This window comes from Sorex araneus, chromosome 1 (assembly GCF_027595985.1).
Source record: "Sorex araneus isolate mSorAra2 chromosome 1, mSorAra2.pri, whole genome shotgun sequence".
Taxonomy (NCBI): domain Eukaryota; kingdom Metazoa; phylum Chordata; class Mammalia; order Eulipotyphla; family Soricidae; genus Sorex; species Sorex araneus.
The window spans coordinates 125,287,412-125,314,899 of NC_073302.1; the positions used below are offsets into that span (position 1 = coordinate 125,287,412).

Below are 27,488 nucleotides of genomic sequence, written 5' to 3' on the forward strand. Positions count from 1 at the left end.
TAAACTTAGGAGGTAGATGGTACTTGCTAAAATGTGAGTAAAACATACACTTACACACTTGTTCTTCCGTGGATGATGTTCATACGCCAGGTTCACTGATTGGAACGGAATGCTTCCCGGAAGCTCTGGGAGTTTGCAGTCTTTCTGGCTGGGCAGATCCTAACTAAGATCACGCTTCAACATTTTGCACATTGCCCTGAAGACATTGAGAAACAAATTATTTCTTTGTTTTGTTTGTTTTAGTGTTTGGGGGCTACACCTGGCAGTGCTCAGGGCTGACTCCTAGCTCTGTGCTCAGGGATCACTCCTGGTAGGGCTCAGGGCACGCGGTGCAAAGGATGGAAGCTCAGTGGGCAAGCGCAAGGCAAACGCCCTGCCCACTGTCCTGTCCCTCGAGCCCAGATGATGCTTCTCTGTGTTGGGCTTCTCCATCTTCTGCCGATCTCAAGGCCGTTTTTTTATATTACTGTTTTCTTGGCCTGGTGCCCACTTTGCTCCCTAAACAGCAAACTTCAGGACAAAACGTTCCAGCTGACTGTGGTGACCTGGTGGGAATCCTGAGATTCCAGCCTCAGCCCTGACACCACGACCCGCTGGGCTCCTCTGTGGACTGTTTCTCTGAAGCCTCCGCCCACCTCCTTTCTGAAGGAAAAATAACACTTCCACTCTCCTAACTAACAAAGCCGGGACTTCCTGCTGCATCTGTTAATGCCAGGCCCTATTAGCAGCTTAATTGCTTAATAGGGCAATCGGTAGATCTCAATTGCTTTTGTGTCTGTAGTTAATGGAAGCCAGACCCCACTGTTTCCCTGAATTGGCTCTCAGCCTGTATGAGGAAACAGAGAGTTTGGGTGGCTTCGAGAGGCATGTTCCACGTCCTCAGTTTACCTCAGCCCCAAGACGTAAAAGCAGAAAGAGAAGAAAATAGGACAAGGATTGGATGTTTAGATGCTCGATTGAGAAAGCCCATCATTTCAGTGACTCTGAGTAGGAAAGAAGATGCCACAGGTATTTGAGAATCGTGTGGGAAAGTTTTCAGTGAGAGCCGCTTATTCTATTCTTGAAGGAAATATGAAGACAAAGGCTAGGGTCTTCCCCTCCCTAGTTCCTTCTGGATGTATTTTTTTCTTCATGTAAGAAACGTCATTAGGGGCTGGAGTGATAGCACAGCAGGTAGGGGCATTTGCCTTGCACTCGGCTGATCTGGGTTCGATTCCCAGCATCCCACATGGTCCCCTGAGCACCACCAGGAGTAATTCCTGAGTGCACGAGCCAGGAGTAACCCCTGAGTATCGCTGGATGTGACCCAAAAAGCAAAAAAAAAAATGTCATTAGCTGTATCATTTAGTTTGTCATTGATGACACCTCTTCCTCCCTGTGATTGGGCTCAAAAATTGGCCAGTGGAGGCCATAAACATAGTGCACTCATGTGACTGTGTAGCACATGTATCACCCCATCTGGTAGTGACTATTCACTGGGGGCCAGGCTTATCTTGCCTAAGAAGGATGGAACAACTCATAAAGGGCATGAACTATGGATAACAGACTTGGCAGAAGTAAAAACTTAAAATGAAAAGTCATCCTTTTTTTTCCCCAAAAAAACAAACTGAAATGAAAAATAACTCACAAGCCTGGCCAACTTTAGAATTATATAATCTCCCTGATACTGGAACTCGGTCCTATCATCCTTGTATATTGTATTACATTGTATTATATTTTATTGTTTTGGGGGCCACATCCAGCAGTGCTCAGGATTTACTCCTGTCTCTGTGTTCAGAGATCACCTATGACAGGTTTGGGGAATCATATGAAGTGCTGGGAATCGGGCCCCGATCAGCTGCATACAAGGCAAACGCGCTACTCACTGTACTATCACACTGGCCCCTTCCGGTGCATTTTAATTCTCATGTCACATTCTCATAAAATAGGTGGAGAGAAAAATCACTGAGTGTCACTGAAATTGGTTTCTTCAGAAAAGTGCTCAGGAGTTTATTTGTTCCTCGTAAAAGTTGTTTTGTTCTTCTCTGCCTCAGGGCTTTTGCCCTGTTTGCTTCCTCTTCCTTGAACCCTCTCTCCTCTCCTAGACTATTCCATGACCCCCTATCTCAGCTCACACATCTGCAATTTAGATGTCACATTTTCACAGAGGCTTCATCGAACCCCCAACTCATGCCGGAGCCCAGTTCCCTGATTTGAGCTCTCTTCAAGCTCTTCCAGTGACTGGAATGGTTTTATAAATTTGCCTCCTACCCCAAGAGAAACTCCATGCTGGAGTTGGGGTGACCCGTCTGTTTCAGCACCCTAAAAGAGTCAGTCAGAGCACTGCAGAGTGTGGCTCAAAAAAAAAAATCACAAAAGTTGGGGCTGGAGCAATAGCACAGCGGGTAGGGCTTTTGCCTTGCATGCGGCCGACCTGGGTTTGATTCCCAGCATCCCATATGGTCCCCTGAGCACTGCCAGGGGTAATTCCTGAGTGCAGAGCCAGGAGTAACCCCTGTGCATCACCGGGTGTGACCCAAAAAGCAAAAAAAAATCACAAAAGTAGAATAAGAGAGGAATAAAGGAGGGAAGGAAAGAAGGGATAATGCAAACCGAAAAAGTTCAAGTTCAAGGCAATTAGGGTTGAAATGAAACCTAAGAGACAGAAATCAAGAGTAAGTCTGTATGTGGCATTTTGGGCTCCTTAACCAGTGCTCAGGGCCACAGGTCTCTCCTGGTGATACTCAGCAAACCAGGTTCCCCCATTCAATACTAAGGTCCAGCAACACAGTGGTAAAAGTGTGAGGGGCCCTCCATGTCATGCCCAGCAGTGCTAGGGGACCTTCAATGCTATACCTGGGGGTCCAGAGGGGGCCATGCAATACTGAGGATCGAAGTTGGGTCCTTGCATTTGCAAGGCATGCACCCTTGAACCCTGAGATTAGCCCTCCTTTTACTGCCCTATGCTTTCTTGGTCACCGGAGCAAGCTTGAACATTACCGTACTAACTAGGAGTCTATTTGTGCTCTGGTCCACATCCGTTTGATCCTGTTCTCAGATGCCTGAAGACTACACAGGGAGGGTTAAGAGTTGCCAGGTGTGGGGTCTACTATTTGCCACGCTCTTCTCTCCACATCTTTCCGCTACAATTTCAGAAACTCCCTCCTCTGTGGGCTCAATCAAATACTCCCTGGCTCAAGTCCATCAAATGTTGACAGTTAATCTCATTCCATGCTGCTCCTTGCCCTGTCCTCCTACTCTCCTCGTCTCTCTCTTTCCGTTTACTCAGACATCGCTCTGTTCTGCAGTTATTGGGCATGATGGTGTCTGTTTACTACCTCATTGTCTGTGTGGGGCATCTGGCTTGTGCCCCGTTTTGTTCTAAGAGCTAAGCCCTTGTTCTCATGGGCTCCCCAAAGGCCAGCTCACATTCTAGGTTTCCTGGGTCCATCTTATAGCATGTGTGTTTACAAAATACTTCCCTTTATCCTCAGTCTCCAACAAGGCCTGCTCTTTGGTAACAATACCTTCAATGCGCTGCTAGTGAGTGAAGGGACAGCAATAGGGGTAGAATTACTAAGGGTGGGTAGGAAGCGATCAGACAGGTAGGAGACCAAAAGTAGCTTCCTCCATATGGCTAATCATCACCCTCCAGTCACTTCCAGAGGATCTGTTGCCTCCTGTGGTTAGTGCCCTTGAACCCTTAAAAATGCCGCCAGAGACCTCCCGAGCTACCCTCAAACATCTGTGTCCTTAAGAATAAAATCTGACAAGCACCTCTGACAAGCACCTCTGAGGGCCAAGAGAACTGTGCTGTTACAACTTTGCTGTGAGAATTTTTCTGCAAATTCAATTCCTCTCCCTGGGCCTTAGCGTTCTCATCTCTCCTTTTTTTTTTTTTCTTTTTGGGTCAGACCTGGCAATGCACAGGGGTTTACTCCTGGTTTTGCACTCAGGAATTGCTCCTGGCGGTGCTCAGGGGACCACATGGGATGCTGGGAATTGAACCTGGGTCAGCCTCGTACAAAACAAACTCCCTATCCGCTGTGCTATCGCTCAAGCTCCAGCATTCTCATCTCTAAAATGGTCACATTGTGTCTGAGGGGTGGCAGCTGTGGTTTTAAGTTGTCTGCGTTATTTTTAAGGGGCTATGTGTGAGGGAGAGGGAATTACATCAGTCCACTTCTGAAGAAGAGTGATGTGTTGACAAGAGTCTCCTGGACATACCAGTCACAGGGCAGAGGGGTTGGGGGGGGGGGGTTGCGGGGGCGGTGCAGATGGCCAGGCTGATCACAGACCTGCTGCTATTTCTTTTTGGCTCCAGGTTCTGAGCTAACTGTTCTTGGAACTTCAAAGCATTAGGATCCCAGAATTAAGGAACAAAGATCCAGCCTCCAAAATTTTAGGATGGTGTGAAGAGAAGCAACCCCTTGGGTCTTAAGTTAGGTCAGGTAGAATCCTTGGACTAGGTTTTAGTTGCTTGGCTGGAAAATTGGTTTAAGATAGAAAGAGATCAGAGGGCTAAAATCACCTACAATGAATTTCACTAAGTAAAATTTCTTCTCTCTCCCTTCTTAAGCATATACTACTAGATTTATGCAAAATGAATGGGGAAATAAAGAGCCTCCCCTAGAATTATTATGCTATAATAATTATGTGTACCTCTGGTTTTTCCTACCTTATTTTTTTTATCCCACCCAAAGCTAACAGATTATTTTCAGGGCATCAACATAATTTTTGTAAAGAGAAAAACAGTAAATACTTTGGGCTTCCCCCTGCTGTTGGAGCATGAGGCAGCCACAAATAATAAGTAATTATAAATACCATGCATGACTGTGTTACAACAAAACTTAACACACTTATGTAGCATTATAGTATGACTTCCATGTGTCACAAAAGATGATTCTTTTAAAAGTTTTTTTCCAATAATTTACTATGTAAAAATGACTTTTCTCCTGTCCTCTTAAAAAAAATTAAAGAAGACACTCATTTGTTAAATAAACTTTATTCAAATGTCTGGTGAGATTAGTTTCCATTCTCAGAGAATAGCACAATGGGGCAAGGCAAGAAGCTTTGATGGGATAAAGAATAAAGAACAAGAAAGCAGAAAATAGAAACTAAAGGCACTAAGCAGGTCTAAGATCACTGCTGGGGGAGCGTTTGGATAGTGGCTGGTCAGTGCCGTGCTCTTCAACTTTATGGTATCTGTGGACTGCCAACTGTCCTGCTCACCAGTCCTCAGACTACCAATTGCAAGCAAGGTGGTAGATGGTTTTCAACCTTTCCACATCTGCACACTGGTTTGCGGACTGGCAGGTATAACCAAGGCAGTCCTTTCTACCCCTTGGACTGGCAGTTGAAGAACACTAGGCTAGACAATGCTGTGTTTTTGTTCATGCAGAACTTTTACAAGATCATGAAGGTATCTAAGTTTTATTAGCTTTTCTGATACAGCACCTTGAGCAGAAGAGGTTCCATCATGAGTCTGGAAACCTGTTTCTATGGTAAAAAAAAAAGTGGGCCAGAGTTCAGATTGAACTGATAGGCAAGACCTAGTTTGCTGACCTGTGCATTATGTTGCTGCATTTCTTCCTTCCAACCAAAATTTAAGAGCGCTCTAAGAAATTTTGGGTCTCCCCTCATTGTCAGCGATTTTTATCAGAATTAAAAGCAATTAATGAGAGCATTTTAATTAAATTATCCTGATAATTTTATTTTCACAAGAATGCATTAAAATAAGAAAGTGGAGAGTCTGCAACATGAATTGAGTTTGAAGGGGCTGAGTCTGGTGTCCAGGGGAGAGAGAAAGTGGCAGCAGAGGTTGCTTTGCTCAGCATTACTCCAGGAACTTAGAAGAGGCCTATAAATTGGTGAACAGATTTGTAAATCTTTTGACTGGAAGACCAAAAAGGGAATAGGAGGAAGCACAAATCATTTATTTCATCATTGCCAAGATAAATCAGCATTTTAAGCGTGTAGCTTGTGCATAAAAATAACTTCCAATATGATTTTATGTTCAGGTGCCCTCCACAGTAATCGCTCTATTGATTTGCTAATGCCTCAGTGCCTGTAAATCTGAGTAATATTCATTTGCACAGGTTTATTGGTTCTAAAAGGAATGATTCACTTCGTTGTTTAAATACCTGCTACCTATTAAATTGCTCTTCTGAGGCCTTTGAACATCTTACATTACCATACATTTACTTATAATCAAAACACTGATGTTTTAGCCCCTCTGACAAATCACAAGAAAAAATGAATTCTCTAAAGAAAGCCTTACAGTGCTCTAGTTTCAACCACAGCATCTGCACAGTCACTGGGCAACCCTAGATTCACGAGTTATTTTACCCCAACTCATTGGATTTCTAGATATTTAAACGAGCAAAATACGCATGTTCTTAGGTATTTCTCATTTAATTTTTTTCCTATTTCCTTCTAGTTCACTTTGTCTTCTTTCCTCTACTCGTTTATGGTTCGTTGTTCCTTTGGAGCACTTCTTGCTTTGACACCTGATCCTTTGGGATTGTTTCTGGAACACTCCATTCCTGATGCCTTAAGTTCTTTGTGGTCTAGCACTGAGCAGAGGACAGCTTAAGTGAATCAGCTTAAGTGCCACATGTAGGAGGAACAGAGTGAATGTGGCTGGGTTGGACAGATCTCATCTGATTAGGCAACAACTATGAAACAAATTTCTACAAATACATGCAAGGGAGTAACAAGGAAAGGAGAAGAGATGGTTTTCTAGTGATCTCAAATGTGCATGTCATACTTTCTGGCAGGAAACTCATGTGTTGAGTAAATTTGAGTGAGTATAGGCAGAAACTACTTGCAGAAATTTAGGGGAAAATGTAGGGTGGTCAGGAGCGGGTAGTTACTGGCCTCCAGACACAGACAGTCAGGCGTGGCAGGGAGCCAGGGCTGAGTCTATCAGACATGTCCCATGGCACCCTCAGGGGTGGCAGTTGGAGAATAAACCTGCTTGCTCCTTTCCTCCCTGCCCCTACCCTCCCATTGGTGCTTCCCATGGAGCACAACACAGCTGGAAGCAGAGCTGGTCAGCGCCCTCCCACGCCACCCCAATGGGTCCTAGAGCCCTGGGGAGAAAGAGCAGAACTGAAGCTGGGAGGCAGAACTCACCACAAAAAGAATCATCACCTTTTAGGTATGGTGAATTATATGGGTCCCCAATGCATGGCTTATGTGTTGGTCTTTCACTCTTGCAGATTTAGAATTCTAACCCCATTCCCCTCATCTTGGCCTTTGTAAAAAAATACACATTTAGTCACTGTGAATGACAATGTTTTATATGATTGGGTTTCAGGCATACAATGTTCCAACATCAATCCCTTGACAGTGCCTTCAAATTTTTAGTCTATGTATTTTTTTTTAATTTTTATTTTATTTTTTAATTGAAGCACTGTGAGATACAATTACAAAGCTTTCATGATTGAGTTTCATTTATACAATAATCAAATACCCATCCCTCTACCAGGGCTCATACCTAGGTCTACTGCCTGTAAGGCAAATTGTACTATCACTCCAGCCCCCAATCTTTTTCTTTTCAGTCTACATATTTTCTTGATGTAAGATGTGACCAAGTTGCATAGCTCAGTGTTTGTTATCTGGGGATTTTATCAGCTCACAGGTGTAGAAAGGACCACTTTCGACCACTTTTGCTTCTTCAGAGCACATGGAAGATAGCCAGATTGAACCAACGACCTTATCACACTTAGTGACAGATGTTAGACAAGGCAAGTTTCAGGCAGCTTGCACTCTAATCAATACAGAGAGCCGACGAACAGATGAATTAAAAATATAAACAGGATGTCAGGTGACAAGAGCTATAGAGAGAAAAATCAGGGAGGGAGATAGGCAATCAGAGAAAACCTAGGAAGGTGCCCTTTGAATAGGAAACAGAGGCTGTCAGTAACTTACCTCTAGGTGTCTATATCAATATGTATTATGTGTTTATATACCCCTAGATCTGTCTGTCTGTCCATTCTACCATCCTTCTGTTCAACCATTCTTCCACCTGGGGGAGAGCATTTCAGAAAAGCTTTTCTGATTTAAGAGCATACTGGGGTGTGCAGAGAAGAGCAACAAGATATGAATGGTTAGATTAGGGGGACCAGGGGGACTCTCTCATGGAAGGAATGAGATCAGAGAGTGTGGGCAAGTCACAGCTAGTGGAGGCTGATTAAGACCTTGGAAGCAATTGAGACCACTGGGCTTTGTTTTCCCTATAAGCAAAGTGAGAAGATTCGGAGGGCTGGCTGAGGGTGGGACCTTGAACAAAGGAGTGAAAAGAACTTCCTTAGACTTGAATAAGATCATTCCACTAGCACGTGAAGGAACCATGCAATGCCAATGACAAGACCAGGAGACCAATGAAGGAAAGGACAGCAATAATCCTAAAACAAAAATAGCATTCTTCATCATCTCTACATAGAGCAAATGGCCCAATTTATTATTAGAAAAAATGGAATGTAAAACCAAAGATGAAAATTATCTCAAATCCTAGACTAACCGTTATTTATATTTTGGTATACAGTCTTCCAGAAATGTTTTAATCCATGGAGGAGATCATAATACATATACTTTGTGTGACAAAACATCACACATGGTTTCAAATATAAATACTAATGCAGCCTTATGTTAATAATTTTCACAACCATAGTATATCTCATTGTAAAGTTCCATTACCTTAATTTAAGTAATTATATAAAGTTGTTTAGACTGTTTCACTGTTATATATATATATATATGATGCCAAACTTCTTAAAAATGCCCTTAGGCTATTTTTAAACTTGCCCAAGTTTACATTTATTTGCTGTGTTATGAAGCAGAGTTTGTCAACTTCTGTCTTCCTTTCATATATATCCATGTATAGACTCACATATGATACAATTGATAATATGATGGCATTTGAAACTTGAGTCTCTTATTTGCTATTCTAATGAAGTATTTTGATAAGTAATATCCATTCTAAAGCAAAGTTTTAATACAGATTTCTAAGACAGTGTTTTTACACAAGAGAAAAAAAATGTTATCTCTAGTAAGACGGAAATTACCTTTCTGACCCAGGTCTCTCATTGGCAGTTTGGGTAATCCTAGCTTCTCACTCCAGCTTGCTTGAGAGTTATTCCAGTCATTGGAACATCTAGGTCCTCTTCTAACCTTTACCATATTTCAACATTCATTTTTTAAAAATCTATATCCATTATGGCTCAGAGATATTCTCCTGTCAGTCTGTTTGATCATGTGGTCATAAAGGGCTCCCAGAAGCCAAATCCAAAGAATCATAAACATTGGGACCATAAAGAAATTCCTTGGAACACACTCAGCCCACCCGAGGTGGTCATTTACAAGTCCTCCAGCAGATGGCGACAGTTTCTTTCAGACAAACTTAGTGTCTGGAGCGCCCTTCATTCACTACTTGCTTGGTGTCTGAGGGAGAGGCTGAGGTGAGGGCAAACCAGTGCAGTTCTGTCATGTGTCTGGGGATGATTGACTTTCTCCAGGGTCCAGTGGTCTCATGTGGCAGGCAACTAATCTCAGACTTGACTTTTTGCAATTGGAAGAAAAAATTTCAAGCAAAAATGAAAATTTCTTTAGTGAGCTGAGGCCTTTATAACATCACATGTATAATCAATATTGAGACCCAATGGTACAAGGCACTGATGAAATAAATTTCTTCCTAAAATGAAAAAGAGGGCTTTCAAAAACTTAAAAAATTAGAACAATAAAAAGAGGGTGAGAGAGGAGAAAGCTGTGTACAACTTTGAGCCTTGCTTCATTTTTTGTTCTGTTTCCATACACCAGTCACCACTCTTAATTATTTGCATCAATCTGGAAAACATAGTGGTGAAGCTTAAGAAGGTAAAAAATTTAGTTTCTAAGTCGACAGTGATTATTTCACTTGTTTAAGAATGCATTTAACAAATGTTTTTTTAAATGTATATTTGGTACCTATTAAGATGTCCTGGGCTGGAGCGATAGCACAGCGGTTGGGCATTCGCCTTTCACACGGCCGACCCAAGTTTGATTCCTCCGCCCCTCAAGGAGGGCCCAACAAGCTACCGAGAATATAGGGCCCTCGAGGCAGAGCCTGGCAAGCTACCCGTGCGTATTGGATATGCCAAAGACAGTAACAATAAGTTTTTCAATGAGAGACATTACTGGTGCCCGCTCGAACAAATCGATGAGCAATGGGATGATAGTGACAGTGACAGTGATTAAGATGTCCGATTTGGGTGCTGGGATCTCAGCAGTAAATAAAGTGGACAATTTCCTGCTGTGGAAGAATCAGACTCACTGTGTAGCTAAGTAACAAAGTGATTTTTTATTACATTATGTTACATTAGCCATATGGGTTTTGTTTTTTTTTAATTGACAAGGTTTTCATAAGGGGAGGGAAATGATGGGGTAAGAGTTCATTGAGGAATCTGGGAGCTGCTCTTTGGGACAGACCATGAAGGAAACCTTCTGGTCATTTAGAATTTGAGTAATGCCCCTCGCACTGTGCAGGGGTAGGTTTGTAAGTGCAAAGCATTGTAAGTGCAAAGGTTCTGGGATTAGAGAAGTTTGGATTAGTTCAGCCACAGTCAAGATTCTCACTGGCAGGCAGATGATAAATAAAGGAAAGAATGACTGGGGCTGGAGCAATAGCACAGCGGGTAGGGTGTTTGCCTTGCACATGGCTGACCCGGGTTCGATTCCCAGCAATCTATATTGTCCCCTGAGCATCGCCAGGAGTTAGTTAATTCCTGAATGCATGAGCCAGGAATAACCCCTGTGCATCGTCGGGTGTGACCCAAAAAGCAAAAAAAAAAAAAAGAAAGAAAAGAATGACAGAAAGGTCTGAAGGATATCCAGGAGTCACACCATGTGGGTCCTGGGGAAGATTGGGAGTTTTATTTTCATTTAGATGCAAAGATCTCATGTTTTAAGCAGCAGAATGAAGGTCTATTTTTTAATAAAAGACTATGGATACCAAGTGAAAAATCAGTTGAGAGGGAAGGAAATGAATAGGAAGACTTTTTATGTTGCCTGAAGAAAAACACACACACACACACACAGGAGGAGGGAGAGGCCACGTTTCCACAATTTTCTAACAGGGAAGTGTACCATCACCAGACACTGACTGACCAACTCTCCTTGGGTTCTTGTGTTTCCAGCTTCAGGGAAGGATGCAAATTTTCCCGCTGATTTAGGTTCTTCTATGGCTGGTTGAACAATCACATCCATAGGTTAGTAGGAGTGAAGAAGAAATGGAGTTAGATACATCTGGAGAGTCTACTTAGCTGTGCATTCTGGCTCTAGAATCTGATTCCAGGGGAACTGGGGATTACAGCCTGAGCTAAGAAATGGACTGGGGAGCTGGGGATTCAGGGAAAAGGAAAAGACTAATTTGAAATGCAGTTGCTCTGTAATGATGTTTATGTAGAATAAGATAGAAATGTTATTTCTGGGAAGAATCCTAATTGTGAATAACTGCCTCAATTTCTAGGCAGTTAAGGGAGTGATAAATGATTGTTGCGAACCAGTAGAGCCTCGATTGACCTCAACAAGACAAATACCATGAAACACTGAGATATCTGAGGCTTTGGAGAAGGGCCTGTCCTTCCCTACCCTCCTTTCTATGATCCCCTGCTGCAAGCATGGCTGGTACAGTCTATGCAAGAGCAGTGATTTCTTGTCACCTGACACTTAGGTTGTCACCTATCTCCCATATACTGTAGCTCCCTTTTGGAGCATGGGACAGTTGCTTCCATGGTCCAAAGTAGGGACTTTTCACATGAGTTTCCTGAGATTATTTTCATTGCAAGACTCAACTTGTTTGGGCCAGAAGCACTCTTACTCCTTAACCTCTCTTTATGCATCCAAGAACAATTCTTTTTTTGTTGTTGTTTTTTCTTTTTGTGTCACACCCAAAGATGCACAAGGGTCACTCATGGCTTGCATTCAGGAATCACCCCTGGCAGTGCTCAGGGAACCATATGGGATGCTGGGAATCGAACCCGAGTCGGCTGCATGCAAAGCAAATGCCATACCTGCCGTGCTATCGCTCCAGCCCCGAAGAACAATTCTTGACTCTGAACACTGGCTGTGTCCTGCTGCCCAGCCCCTCCTGAGTCACACTGGTGGAAATTCTATGGTTAGATTGAAAGAATTCTGAGCAGTCACACAGTGACCATCAGGACCTGGTTATAGACAATGCAGAAGTGAAGAATATTTGGGAGAGAGAAGATGTGTAGCCCAGTTATGCATCCATGGGAGAGGGTCCTGCAGAATCTTGGCTTCAGTTCTATTTTATGCATGCATTTCTGAAAAGCAGTTTGAGTGCTCAGAGTAGTCTGGGGTACTATAATGTAGTTCTCCAATTAGGGTGGCTTTGCCTCCTTTGAGGACATTTGGCAATGTCTGGAGACACTTTTGCTATCGCTATCATAAGTGGGGGAAAGATACTAGCATCTAGTGAATAGACTGGTAGCCTTTGAGACTGCTACTCACCCTTCAGTGCACAAAGCAACCTGTACAGCAAAGAGCAGGCTAGCCCGAGGGCCAAGGGTAAGAAACTGCCCTATGCAAATAGAAAACCTAATTCCTGCTCACAGTAAAATGGCCATCAGACCAAAAAAGTTTCCCAATGTTCATGCAGTAATTAGAGTAGTATTTCTTACTTTGGGTATTTCTTACTTAGTCCACTGTGAGGACACTCCGCTACAGTCAGAACGCACAGATTTATCTAGATTATTCCTGTGTCTGCACAAATGTCTCAACATTTATAGCACAAACTATATTCACCTCTATTGAATGCGGAGCTTCCTATTTCGAAGACTATTTTTCTCCAGTCTTTAAAATGTGGTCATGCCCCATTGAATTCATTTTCACTCTCCACTTAATGGGTGTGAAATCTGCAGTTTGAATGTTACTGAATCCAACATATAAGGAAATTGAATATAACTTCACCTAAGCGGTGTATTAACACTGAAAGACTTAAAGAGAGGCAGGTGGCTACCCACCCACCTAGTTTACTCTGCAGCTTTGCATACCATGTGTGGGAAGTGGCTGATGGTGTGGATAGATCTGAGAGCAGGATGATGAGGGTTTCACAGCAAGGTGGCATTGAGGGTGACTGGCATAGTGGATGGGATTTCTCCAGAGACAGGGACCGAAGACTAGGAGAATTCAGGCAAAATGCTTTCGGGATTGAACACTGAAAGAGATTTTGACAGAACTTTCCTAGGCCAAAGATTAGGTGCAGAGGCAGAGATCTACCGTGTCTCCTCTGTTGAGTGTTTTAAACCACCTCCATCAGCATGGCAATGATTCTGCAGCTCACAGTTCACAGGCTAAAGGATGACATTAATAATCTTTCACTGCCTAACCCAGCCACCTTCTCCTGCTTTACTGCTTCCAGGTCCCTGTACCCCAGCAGGTTGGATTCCATCCAAGGTCTTGGGAAATCTCAACTCCTCAGCTTCCCTGACTCGGTACATTCCAGCTCAATAGCATTGGCTCATGCAAGTTTCAAATCATTGCTGCAATTCTTCCATTACAAAGTCTCCCATGATGAGCATTCCTCACATGATCCATTCGTTATCCAGTCATTGCATTCTCTGTGTCAGCGTTCCATGATTTTCTCTGGGATACTGGCTGGTTAGTGATGGCTTAATGTTTAGAAACACACAGTGACACTCTTAGCTCTCTCTTCTCCATCTTGACTCAAGTGAATGTCCATAACCCACTTGAAAATGGGAGCAGGTTGTTCTGTTCCCATTTATTTTGGAAAATGTTACTTTGGCACAACATAATGTCCTGGCTGAAAGAGGCTGGCTTGCTTCTGTTGTGGATACTCCATGACTTAACTAACTGTTGCAAGGGGTGATGGGCCTTCCTGAGGGTTTGGAGTTCACCCCTTCCCTGACGCCCTCCTTGCATTGCGGCAATAGACAAAGTCATTGTTATTTTCATCCCCCAGGCACATTGACGGGACCCTCCCACCTTAGACACATTATTCCTCTCTTCTCTAGGAATAGTGGCAAAGATTGAAAAGTATAATAAAATTATTTATATTTCACCCATGTGCCAAGTGATTGGAGAAAGTTTGTGTATATACTCATACTCTGATTGCAAAGAAGCAGGATAAGATGTTTAGAAACCAAATTAATTGGGGGCAAGGCTTAAATCCTGGGTATTGCTAAAATTTAAGCTTCCTATGAGAAGAAACACAAGAAAGAAATTAAGATTTTAAAAAACCCTTGGTGTCTAATTGGAGGACAAATTCTTTTTTCAGTGAGAATACTTTTATTCTGGATATAGTTATAGGAAGAAATTATCAAATAAATCACTTATATCAAGCATTTTAAGCATTTAATGAAACAGAACTGATGCTAAAAACTGACATTTTATGGATTTCATAGTTAAGATATTTTTTGCCTGACTTGATTTTTACTGATCCTTATTAAAAAATGAATTGTCGTTGAGCCATGGCATTTCTATTGGATAATCAAACTTGAGAGAGGAATACCCTTAGAATATTATAAACATTGGCAGTTAATTCTAAGCCTATTCTTAGAGCTTGTTCAAATACATTGTACAGTCAACACGATCTATGACCTTCCCAGAAAGATAGTTTAAAATTTCTCACTAGATTTCCTCTCACAACCTTTATGTGTGAGGTTGCATCAGATGCATGCAAATTTAAAATAATTTTATATTCTTGGTGATTCCTTTCATCAGTAGGCATTTTTGTTCCTTTAATCAGTAACCATCTCACAAATTAGTGATGCTTCTCTTTTACTGTGAAATTTATATTGTCCAGGAAATATAGACCTACTAGCTTCCTTCTATCACTTGAAACATTCATTTGCAAAAATCTTTTGATTCTTATATTTTGATTGCTTTCTGGAAACAACAGGTAGCTTAGTTTAAAAATTCATTCTCATTCTGTCAGTACCCCATTTCAGATAGCCAGTTTATTACCTTTGCAGTTGTCATTATTGGCATGTTTGCTCAGTTTTTGTGGGGAATCACTTAAAGGGCTACGGTCGTTTAAAGCATATAGTCCACATCAAAGAAACTTAAAGCATGAAGACCAATTGGAGACAAACCTCAGAAGGAACTTTGAATATCAATTAACTTTCCTTGAAAATGATGTGAAATAATTGTTTTTACATCCAGAAAATAATTATTAATAGCCTATGAACTCTTGTACCTGGACTTATACTGTTAAGAACCCAGAGGAACCCATCTTCCATGTACTTTTATTATGCCTAAACTCTCCCCAAAGTTAACTTTTTCCTTCCCTCACATTTTGTAAGTCCTTACAATGTTCCAAGATGTGAATGGGGTTTGGATGGTGCTATAGAAACCACAGTGACAGTACTGCATTCCTCAAGGAGAGTACAATCAAACGGTAGAGTCGAATTAATCAAATCATCTCACAGATACATAATTAAAGGCCAGTAGGGCTACCAAAGAGCACTGTGAGAATCTACACAAAGGGAACGTGATTGTTTGTGGGTTACAGAAAAGACAGTTTCTAAGAAAGTGATTTTGAGTGGAACAATAGAAGAAATTAAAATGCAGAGGGATGTGCAGTGAGAAATAATTCTTCCAGCATAGGGGCCAGCCTGTGCAAAGAATGCAGAGGCAGGAGAAACATGCTGGTACCTGAACTGAATGAAGAGTCCATGTAGTTAGAGCAGGATGAGAAGGAATAAACTCTTATGAGAAAAGGTTCCAACTAGTAGGACCAGGACATACAGGGTCTTAGAGAAATCAAGGAGACGGTGTATACAACTGTGGTCTATCACCATTTCATCCAACTGAGTCTGGATTTTCTATGAGATGGTCCAGTTTCCATCTATGGCACATTGCCTCATGAGGAACATTTTTCCTCTACCACTTTAATTTTGGTAAAGGGGACTTTGAATTTGCCCAATTAACACTTTTCTCCTTTGCCCATTTTCCGAAGCAACTGAGTAATTGCTTCAACAAAGCAATTAAACAAAATAGAGAAATGAAAAGACTACAGCAAATAAGATATGCAACTGAGCTGGATTCAGTCCTTGGCATATATATATATATATACACACATATATATATATATATAGAGAGAGAGAGAGAGTCTCTCTCCATATATATATAGTCTCCTGATTATCTCCAGGAATGATCCTTGAACACAGAGCCCTGAGCACAGCCATTTTTATTTTAAAAAATAAAAATTAAAAAAATTCAAATGTCATCCTTATTTCTGATAGACTGAATCAGAGAGCACAACTTACCCTAGGAACCAGAATGAGCTTTCAAAACTCTTTTTGCCTAATCCAGACTGCGGGCTTGCCACTGGGGGAAATTTGGATTTGCTAAGAAATCACAGCTGCCAAGGTTAATGCTTCCTGCTTATCTAGGTGGAAAGGGAGATGAAAGGACCCCTCCCCTCCCCGTCCCTCCTCCCGCCGCCACACACACACACACACACACACACACACACACATACATCATCCCTTCTCCCTCTCCCAGGGCCTTTGATAGGGTAGCTTCATTTAATCCAGAAATGCGAACCATTTTTTTTTTTTTGCTCTGTTTCCTAACTGCTTTTTCTATCCCTGGAGGGAGAATAACAGTTGGGCAAGAATCCAAGAATATTTTAAGAAAATCTTTTAGTGATTGGAATTTGAGGAGAGGGAATACGTGTTTCTCTCTCAGTACTGCTCAGAGCTATTAGAAAAGGGACTGAACTACAACTTTGTCCTTATGAATGATGCTGAATTCTGAAAAGTGACAGATTCCTCCACTAGCTTAAACACAAAGCTGCCATCCCCAAGGGATATATTTTCATGCTGAACTAACTCCCTTTTTCCATCCACAGTAGTAAAATTCCCTGGTCATTTCTTTTTCAAACTTTACTTGAAGTAACAGTTGCCTGCAATGTATATAAATCAAGCATGTAAACTTTGGGTCTCAGAATGTTAGTACTGGAAGTAATCTGAAGGTCATCAAATACAATCTCATTCTTTTTATATCTAGAAAACACAGGACCTAGATAGATTGAAAGACTTGTCTAAAGTAAAATCATAATTATCTGTGTTCTATTTCCAATTATTTGGATTTTGTAACCAGGGATATTTTCAACTATATCATATTGATACATCAGAGAAATTAATCATAGAAAGCCTGTCATCTCTTTAAAAATGTAGACATGCAAATCCACACCCCCTGAAAAAAAACCTTTATTAGTGGGAATTTAAACTTTGCATAATGATACTTTCAGAATAAAATAACACTTCAATTTGTTTTGTGGTTTTGTAGTCAGTGGTTTGAGTCTTCCAATGCAAAATAAATGACTCCTTTTAAAGTTCTCTTTTCTAATTAACAGAGTACCAACTAGAGAGAGATAAGTATTGTAGCTTAATTACAACAACCTCAGCCTGCTGGGAGAATACTTGTTACTGACTGGTTTAGACTGTACTCTGTGTTCACTTAGAAACAGCCTTGGACAAAGCTTTGAGTAGGCCACCAGTTCGAGATGAGAGATGGGGGGGACCCTCAGAAAATAAGAACAATGTGCTTTCACCCCACAATTTTGTTTTTAGTTGAATCACTGTGAGATACAGTTACAAAGCTGTTTGTGATTGGATTTCAATCAAAGTTCCAACCCCCAACACCCATCCCTCCACCAGTATACATTTCCCACCACCAATGTTCCTAGTTTCCCTCCTATCACAACTTCCCCTAGCCTGTCTCCATGGTAGGCACTTTCCTTACTTTCCTTCTCTCTCTCTCTCTGTCTGTCTCTGTCTCTGTCTGTCTCTGTCTCTCTCTCTCTCCCCCCCCCCCACTCCCAAGAAAAAAGTTCTTATCACCCAAGAACTTTTGAGCAAAGTGTGTCTATTACCCTTGCTGCTTAATTCCTTTAAAATTGGGACATGACAATTACCTTATATTACATGAGAGATAACACATTTGTGATACTGTAAAGAGTACTTCGATGCAGCTTTGGGTGTCCAGAATTCTACATCAGATCTGCTACTAAGGAGTCTCTCTCTGAGCAAGTCACCTGGGTTCTCTAAGCCCTCTTTGGCTCTGTGAAATAGATTTGTGGAAATAATCTCAAAGGCTTTTCTACAAAAATCTAAATTTTCTGTCTTACATTCTGCTTCTTCAAATTGAGATATAACCTCTAACTTCAAGGACACCAGTGTCAAAACAGAAAACTTTATAAAAAAAATTGAGTACCCACTGAGTATTGTTACCTTAGTTTACTTGTCAAAATATGTAGAAAATCTGGAATCATATTTATTCGTATCATGCTGCTATTTTTTAGATGCAGCAATATATTTTTGCTCGTTTGTTCTAGGGAGTTTCTTTCACAATAGACTTCCTGGGGTGTGTTAAAGACCAGGTAATCTCAGTTATATATAATCATTTCTGGCTTCTCAGTGTTTTTCTTTTGAGTTCTGATTGAAATATCTCAGGTACTTGGCACTCTATATCCTAGAGTGTTCAGGGTTTTGAACTAGGAATCATATAATTTGGTCCAGTTCTGTATCTGCCACTAATGAGTTTTAGGACCTTTGTTTTCCATCATTTCTCTTCTGTGTCTGTTTTCACATTGTGAAATGAGAGGTTTAGAGAGAGTCTTGAGAAAGAAAATCTTTCTCAACTCTAAGTCTCTGGTTTTGAATTTAAAAATGAGCAGGAATGGTGCAGCTTGGATAGGGGGTGGAGGGATGTCTTTGGATTTGGAGGCAGAACCTCACCTAGGAAGGAATCCTCCTGCACATAAAAGACACAGCCAGATGGGCCAGGGCGGGACAGGGCCAGAATTGACTGTATCTTGTCTCTGATAGAGCTCTTTAGCTTTTGGTATGTATGGTACGGAGAAAGGTAACCGATATCATGAAATTTAAACAATGGCTTCAACTATCAAGGCATTCACACCTTAGTTAATAACTACAAGGGCAGCACTCCTATATCAGAAGTTGGAAAGGAATAAGTACCATATTAGGGACTAGAGCCTTAGTACAGTGTGTAGGGCACTTGCCTTGCACGTGGCTGACCAGGGTTCAATCCCCGACAATCCGTATGGTTCCCCAAGCCCACCAATAGTGATACTTGAGTGCAGAATCAGGAATAAGCCCTGAACACCACTGGGTGTGACCCCCAAACAAATAAACAAACACCATCTTAAACGTACAAGGATTTCACCAAACTGTGGGAGCTTATTCTGAGCTTGTTTCTGAGCTGGCAGCCCCATTCAAGAGCAGATGGAGGAATGTCTTAAAGCTTTTGGTAGTACCATGTCTTTTGGAGTCTCTGCTTTACCCTCTCCCCTAGAATGTTTTTTTTTCTTTTTTCACAAAATGTCACCGGATGTTGGTCTTTCGAGGTAAACTCAGCTGTATAGAATGCATCTCCCTGGAATGGTGGGCAGGCTGTGTGTGAAGATACAGGAAAGAGGGAAGAACTGCAATATGGAGAGGAGTTTTTACCAAAATTCTGAGCAGGAAAAACCCAGCTCTATTCAGGTGATAACTGGTAGACAGTACAGGCATTGTGGTTTCTGAAGTAGGGGTAAGGGGGGCTGGGTGGGGGGACTGAAAACATAGTTCGGAGTCAGATTGTAAGTGGCAAAATCTAGTAGAAAGTTGAAAAAGAGACTTGGGTAAATTCTCTCTCTGCTTCAGTATGTGCCTGCCTTTGAGCAAGTTGTTTCATCTTTCTAGAGTTTATTTCTCCAGGTAGTAAAATGGGAATAATAATGCCCACTTCACATAATTAAAAGAAACAATGTATAAAAAGCTTTGGGCACAATAAAAATGATCAATAAGTGTAAACTTTCTATGGCTCCATCCTAGCTTCTGCTTCTGACAGCTGGGAAAGAAGCACGCAGACAGACCTAGCTTTAAGTTCATCCTAGCCAGTTACAAAGTCTTTGATCTGAGTGAAATCACTTAGCCTCTGAATCTTCTATTTATTTACCTGGAAAATGCAATGAATCATACTTACCACGCAGAATTATTGTAAATGTCATAAATGTATGCTAAGCACCCAATGATACCTGTTAAGTAGGGGAAAGGCAATAGTTTCTAATAAATAATGATGATGGGAAAAATTGTGGGGGAAGGAAATAGTTATTATAGAGAGCTCTGATTTATTGGCCAAGTAACCGAGGAGTTTTATCTTCTAGGCACGGGAGATTTTTTTTTTTGCTTCTTGGGTCACACCCAGTGATGCTCAGGGGTCACCCCTGGCTCTGCACTCAGGAATTACCCCTGGCCATGCTCAGGGGACCACATGGGATGCTGGGAATCAAAGCCGGGTCGGCCGCGTGCAAGGCAAACGTTCTACTCGCTGTGCTATCACTCCAGCCCCGGCACGGGAGATCTTTAAAGGTCGTATTTGTTTTGTCTGGTAGGGTGTTCGAAGGGGAAATGTGAAGAGAACGTCAACATTGCTTGAAAAAGAATTAAAATGGCAAGTGTGTGTATAGGACAAGAGAGAGCACCCAAGAGGAGAGCAACCAACCTAATAGCACAGAATTCTTATTATCAAATGGAGTTTTTAAAAAATTCAACAATTATAAATATATGAGAGGCACATGGAAATGGAAATGTCTAAATGGGCACAAAAATGGACAGAGGAAAAGAGAGAAAAGAGACCCAGAGGGAGGGAGAGTGCAGGAGGGAGAGAGGGGTAGAAAGATGCTGACCCAGAGAGAAGAGAGGAGAGGATGCTGTCTTCAAAAACCTTCTGGTTTGTTGTACAGACACCCAGTACACAGCTCTGTAGGCTGAAAGTGAGAAAACTAGCATCTCAGTATAAATAGGGTATCAATGAACTTAAGCTTTCTGTTGACATGTGAACTATTTCCATTTAAACTGTGTGTAATTAGTAAGGAAGTGGTGAAAATGTCATTGCCCATGTGTTACCCATTTCCACTTAGATGTATCTAACACCTAGAAAACAGTTGCCCCCCCCCCCCGCTGCTTCCACATCATGCCACTCTGGCCCACTCTTTCTGCTTCAGGAAATTTCTGGTCAGCAAGGTCCCCTGATCTCCCTTTTTCTATTTCCCTTCAGCTCCATTTTCTTTACTTTTTTTTTTTTTGCTTTCTGGGTCACACCCAGCGATGCTCAGGTGTTACTCCTGGCTTTGTACTCAGGAATCACTCCTGGCGGTGCTCAGGGGGCCATATGGGATGCTGGGAACCGAACCCGGGTCAGCCTCGTGCAAGGCAAACGCCCTACCCACTGTGCTATCCCTCCAGCCCCTCAGCTCCATTTTCAATCCATCTTTTTGCTTTTATGAGAAAGGAGTTGATTTTACTTATTCTGAGCTGAATATCTGTAAATTCAGTTTGGCTTTTGGTTTTGGTTTGGGGGCCACACTTAATGGTTCTCAGGCTTTACTCTTAACTCTGTGCTCAGAGATCTCTCTTGGTGGGACTTGAGGACCACATGAGGTACCAGGGATTGAACCTGGGTCAGACATCTTTCTAGGCCTTTACTTTGTTTTAAATCTTCCTTCCTTCCTTCCTTCCTTCCTTCCTTCCTTCCTTCCTTCCTTCCTTCCTTCCTTCCTTCCTTCCTTCCTTCCTTCCTTCCTTCCTTCCTTCCTCCCTCCCTCCCTCCCTCCCTCCCTCTCTTCCTCCCTTCCTCCCTCCTTTCCTTTTCTCCCTCCCTCCCTTCCTCCCTTCCTTCCTCCTGCCCACTTGCCTATAATCCAAGTTTCCTTCCTTTTAATTCCGAACCAATCATCTACACACTGGATGTCTTGTACTTAAATGAGTCTCAGCAACCAAAAAAAAGTTATGTTATCAGAATTGTTACTGCACGAAAGACTAGTGTCCGATGTGCCCCACTCAGAGAAGGTGCCTGGTACCTGGACTTGCTGAAACCCACCATGACGAGATGGGGAGGGGATGGCGATGGAGACACACTTTGAAAGCTGCTCATATTCCTGAGAAGAGCTTCCTGTGCTGCCTAAGTCAGGCCTGTTGGCAATCAGCAGATTTTGTGAATGACAAGTGAATGAAAATGTGAATCTGACCTTTCCTCAGATGGCGGTATAATGAGTGTTTCTAAGTTCCCTTTCTTGTTCTGAAAGATCCTCACTGTCCTACTAAAATGGCTATGACTGATTGGTCGCCAAGATACCACAAAGGCCTTGTGTGTGTGTGTGTGTGTGTGTGTGTGTGTGTGTGTGTGTGTGTAGGAGTGTTTATTACAATGACTCTTGTTTTAAAGAACTTTTAATGAGATATGATACACATCAAAAGTACACATGTAGCAGGTAAAAAAATGTGAACAGTAACATGTTCTTATTATTCCTGTGACCCAATTTCCCAAAGACCACCAAGGAGCCAACTTCAATGCAAACACAGGAGGGTCTTTATTGCGAACTCAAGCTTAGTCTCCCATGCAACACTGACACCAGAGGATTGAGGCTGGGATCCCTGAGCCCTTAAGCAGCAAGGTTCATATAGGGTTTACAGCGGGACCTGGGGAACTTATACAGCATTATTACAGGATTGGTTATCTTTACAATTTGAAGAGTGTGGCATTACATGATTGGCTACATTCAACTTTAGCCCGTTACTAGCTTGTGCATGTAATTTAGGGGACCACCTAAAAGCTTTGGGCTTTTGGCAAGGCACTCCTGATTAGCTGTGGCCTGGGAGGTTCAGGTTTTATGCACCCTGTGGTGTCTCTAGCTAAGGACCCTTTGTTCCAGTTATATGAGCCCTGTGCTGTTGCTGAAGTTCCAGTGATTTCAGGCCTATGCTGCCTTTCCACTCGTGAAGCCTGGCACGGCATCCCTTTGGTTTCTCAGTTCTCAGCACTTTTTTATAGAAAAAGGGTATCAGAAAGTACTCATGCAGGCCTCTGTGCCACATCTCATTCATATCCTTTTTTCATACCTCTCCAAGATTATTTTGTCTGTCTTGCTTTTATTATAAATTTAAACTGTGTATATATGTATTCCTATGCTGGCGTGATAGCACAGCGGTAGGTCGTTCGCCTTTCACGCGGCCGACCCGTGTTCGATTCCTCCACCTCTCTCGGAGAGCCTGACAAGCTACCGAGAGTATTGTGCCTGCACAGCCGAGCCTGGCAAGCTACCTGTGGCGTATTGGATATGCCAAAAACAGTGACAATAAGTCTCACAATGAGAGACGTTATTGATGCCCGCTTGAACAAATCGATGAGCAAAGGAATGACTGTGATACTGTGATATATGTATTCCTAAGTAAACTATAAAAGCTTTGGCTTTTATATAAATAACAATAAGTTGCATATATTTCTTTGCATTAAATTTATTTAGGTGGCTGCAATCATGTGAGATTAAGACATGTAGACATGTCAAACGCTTATTTCCACACCACATAGAATTTCACTCCATAGATCTGCTATAACTTATTTATCTGTTCTCTGTTGATATATTATGTGGAGAGTTACTTGCTATTATAAACAGAATATCTGGGTGCTTCGGACAATAATTTTATAATATACTTGTAGATAGAATACCTGGATGCTTTTTTTGCTGTTAAAAGCACCAGATATTTTATTTATATAACAAGTATCACAAATCCTGATACTATGAACTGTTATTCACAAGTCTCCTGATATTAACATGGAAGAGTTTCTCCATATTTTGCAAGTTGGTATGAGTCAAAGGTGAATGTTTATATTTTATTAAATTTTTCCAAGTCTTTTTCTGTTTGTCCTTTTGTTTTCATTTGTTTTTTGGGGGGGCAACCCCAGAAGGTGGTGCTCAGGTGCTACTCCTGGTTCTGTTCTCAGGGTTATTCCTGGCAGTGCTCAGGAGGCCATTTGTGGTGCCAAAAATTGGACATGTGTCTGCCACATACAAGGCAAGCACTATAACTCCTATACCTCTTTTTGGCCCCTAAAATCTGTTTTACAAAACGGTTCTACCAGTTTCTGTATCTAACATCAGCATTTAATAGTCCCATATTATGAGCCTGTTATCCTATTGGTCCATAGTGATATTTTTGTTGCCTAAATTTAATTCTTTAACCAGACCATTAGTATAAAATGCCAACTTTTTCTTATTTTTAATATGAATTTCCCCAATTCTTTATAAGACGACATATGTTTTATATTTCTTTGTTATCGGTGTGTCGTCTTCACTATGGAATCTGATGTGTTTGCCGTGATGCCAATCCACGTGGTATAGCTCTGTATGTGGCTAGATTAGGATAGCATAAGGCCTGAAAGCTTCTGCTAGTAGCACTGTGTGGTGTTTATGTTTTTTTTTTTCTGCGAAGGTGATGAAGAAGCAGGAAGTGGCAATTACGGACCTGATTATACAAATGGCACTGGGGTTGGTGAGGACGATGAAGATTTTGAAGATGACTTAGATTCAGATATTTCCTTTGAGGAGGTAATAAATCACAACTCTTAGACCCCTTGTGTTTTGCTAAACAAGGCAATTTAACCAACGGACCATAATCAGGTTATTAAAACTTAGTTATATTTGCTTTTACCAGTTAATTCATCTGACTATGAGGTCCCACGTGATGATAAATTAGCAGTAACTGAGAGCCAGCCTTGCTGGTGTCCTTTAGGCTCCTGTCTGCTGGTTTCACCATCTGGCAAAGCCATTTTGGTTTTTTCACCAAGTGAAATATTTATAAAGTCAGGTTATTGTATCTCATTGTTCATCAATTTGCTGGAGCGGGCACCAATAACATCTCCATTGTGAGACTTGTTGTTACTGTTTTTGGCATATCGAATATGCCACAGGTAGCTTGCCAGGCTCTGCCATGATGGCGAGATACTCTCAGTAGCTTGCCAGGCTCTCTGAGAGAGATGGAGGAATCAAACCCAGGTTGGCCGCATGCAAAGCAAACGCCCTACCCGTTGTGCTATCAAAATTCCTTGAAAGAGCAATGCATTTTTGTGAAATTCAAATAACAATCCATTGTGTAATCGCAGCTTTGCAGTGATTTTTTTCAGAGCAATTCAGAACAAGATACTTAAAATCCTGATTGTCAAGTTTTTCACTCCTAACCGAGGGTCAGTACTGTCCACCCCATTTACACTGCAGGGTTTGGAGGCAGTCTGCCAAATGACCCTATTTTCAAACATCAGGCTTCAACCTAAAAGTGAGGCAGTCTAGTGTTGTGTTATCTATAGATCCATTAAGTTACACTACTTCTTGCTATTCCAAGAGAGAACAAGAGAATTTAGGTGGATTCTCAGATGTGCCAGAGACCTTGTCTGTGCTTGTCCCCCCTGCCCTCCCATCTCTCTGTTCTACTAAGTCGGCTCCCAAAGCCAATGCAGCAGAGCTAAGAGGTCTGGACCCGCCCCCACAGGTACCACAGCTCATTGATGCTGTTTGCGACCGGCAATGTCCCCCCGGCAGCTTTTGTGTGGAAGACTTCTCCTCTGGGTTCAGCAGATGCAAATGCTCTCTGGGCAAAGGTGGAAAAGACTGCTTAGAAGGTAGGCCCTTGTAACTATCTCACGGTGTTGCAATTTATAGAAGTGTAAAATTTAAAAAAATTCTAGAAAAGAAGGTAGGCCCTTGAGGTCAATGTGTGTGGTAATATGAGCACTGGGGTAAGGGGTAGAGGGTGCTGTAACTTAGTATTCAAAAAGGAGAGTCACACAATTGTAAACCATGTTCCGCCAAAAATAAGTTAAAATGTGCAAGAGGAATATAGACATATATGTATATATCCATACATATGTAGGTACATAAATATGTAATGAAATGGAACTATCAAAAACAAACAAGAAGGTAGGTTCTTGGAGAGTGGGAGGGGAACAATATAGTCGTGGATCCAGAGAGAACAGTTTTATGGTTCATGCCCAGTTCCTTGTAGCCCCTTTTCTAAGATAAACCCCTTGATTGCTAATTAATTGGCCATTAAATTAGCCACGCAAGACAGCGTGTAGGGCAGCTTTCATTGCTTCTACCTAAGTTGCCGAGTTAATGCAATGCATTAACTGGATGAAACTTTGGGGGGCAATAAATCAATCAAAAAATCTTCCTGACGGAGCTGGAGCACAGCAGGTAAGGCATTTGCCTTGCAAGTGGCAGAGCTGGGTCCCATTCCTAATATCCCATATGGTCCTCTGATCACCACCAGGAGTAATTACTGAGTGCAGAGTCAGGACTAACTCCTGTGCATCGCCGGGTGTGATCTAAAAAGAAAAAAAAGACCATCCTGACAATTCCGAGGGGAGGTGGACTTTACTGTTATTACTTCTGCATTGAAGAAATTCAGGGAAGATTCTTAGAGGAAGGACAGTAATGTGCCTCTAATAATTATTGATACTACCCAATATATAACTGAAAGTGGTCAGAAGGTCAGTGATAATTTTCTTTTAATTAAAAAAATGTATTGGTTCCTCCTCCCCTTCCCTTAGTCATTGTTGATGATGGTGATATTATTGTTGTGATGGTGAGGTTGGAACCCCACCAGTCATGGGGCTCACACATTTCAGCAGTGATACGGCTTAGGGTTGCATATCATGTTGTGATGCTTGTGCACTGGCTGAGGTGCTCCCTGAGTTTTGCACTCCTAATTGATCTCTTTTTAAGATAGAGAGTAACCATCTCAAAGATTCCAATTTCTTCCTCAGAAATTCACAAAAGCAATGCTCCCCATAATGAGCATGAAAAGAGTAGGAGAAGGAGGTAGTCAGTGAGGTAAACAGATTAGTGGTGGTTTTAGCCTAGATGTTCAGTTGACTGTATATTTTGATTTTGCCCTTGAAGAGAAAATATCCTTTGGTGATGTCTTTTTCTCTCTTCAGATATTACTATAGAGTATCCTCGTTTCTATGGTTACTCCTATTTAGCCTTGAGCTCTCTGAAGAACTCCCACAAGTCATTTCAAATTACTCTTCAATTTAAGGTAAGAGGATGAATTATTTGATGAGTGCTTATTGAACATATTCATCCGACAATATGCTGCATCAAGGGGGAATAGAAGAGGGTGGAGGAAGCAGAGAGATAAATATCCAAAGTAATTACTACAAAGAGCTTTTTTTAACCAGTTCCCAGGATAGTAAGATGATGGACACATTCACACTTTCAAAGACACCAACAAGGAAGACACATTCACACTTTCAAGGGTGCCAGAAAGGGAGAGGGGGTTCGGTTTATAATTGAACACTGGGAGTGGTAGGCTAAACTGCTGCCAACCTAGTCATGCTTCCTATGATTCTTCTGGGTCTAGACAGATATCAGGAAACCTACTCATGCTTCCTATGATCCTTCAGGGTATAGACTGATTTCAGGAAACCTAGTCATGCTTTCTATGATCCTTCCGGGTCAAGACTGATTTCAGAACATTGTGCCTTCTCTATTCCAAAATCCCTTCTAATGGGAGCCTACTTCTCTGTCTTGATTGCTCCACAGCTGCCCTTTGCACAACCTGACACATAGGGAAAACCCGACAGATACTTTCTGATCTGAACCAACTGGCAGCTCAGGATTCAATCAGCAGCATTAC

At 41.8% G+C, this 27,488-nt stretch overlaps 1 protein-coding gene across 1 annotated transcript in view; it reads left to right on the forward strand.

Moving 5' to 3' along the window:
- The window catches only part of EGFLAM (EGF like, fibronectin type III and laminin G domains), a 188,323-nt gene that overhangs the window by 111,727 nt on the left and 49,108 nt on the right, over positions 1-27,488 (forward strand). The window contains exons 8-10 of the mRNA XM_055139954.1: positions 24,285-24,400; positions 25,338-25,467; positions 26,788-26,888. Coding sequence (XP_054995929.1) covers positions 24,285-24,400; positions 25,338-25,467; positions 26,788-26,888 — 347 coding nt within the window. The remainder of the gene's footprint in view (positions 1-24,284; positions 24,401-25,337; positions 25,468-26,787; positions 26,889-27,488) is intronic.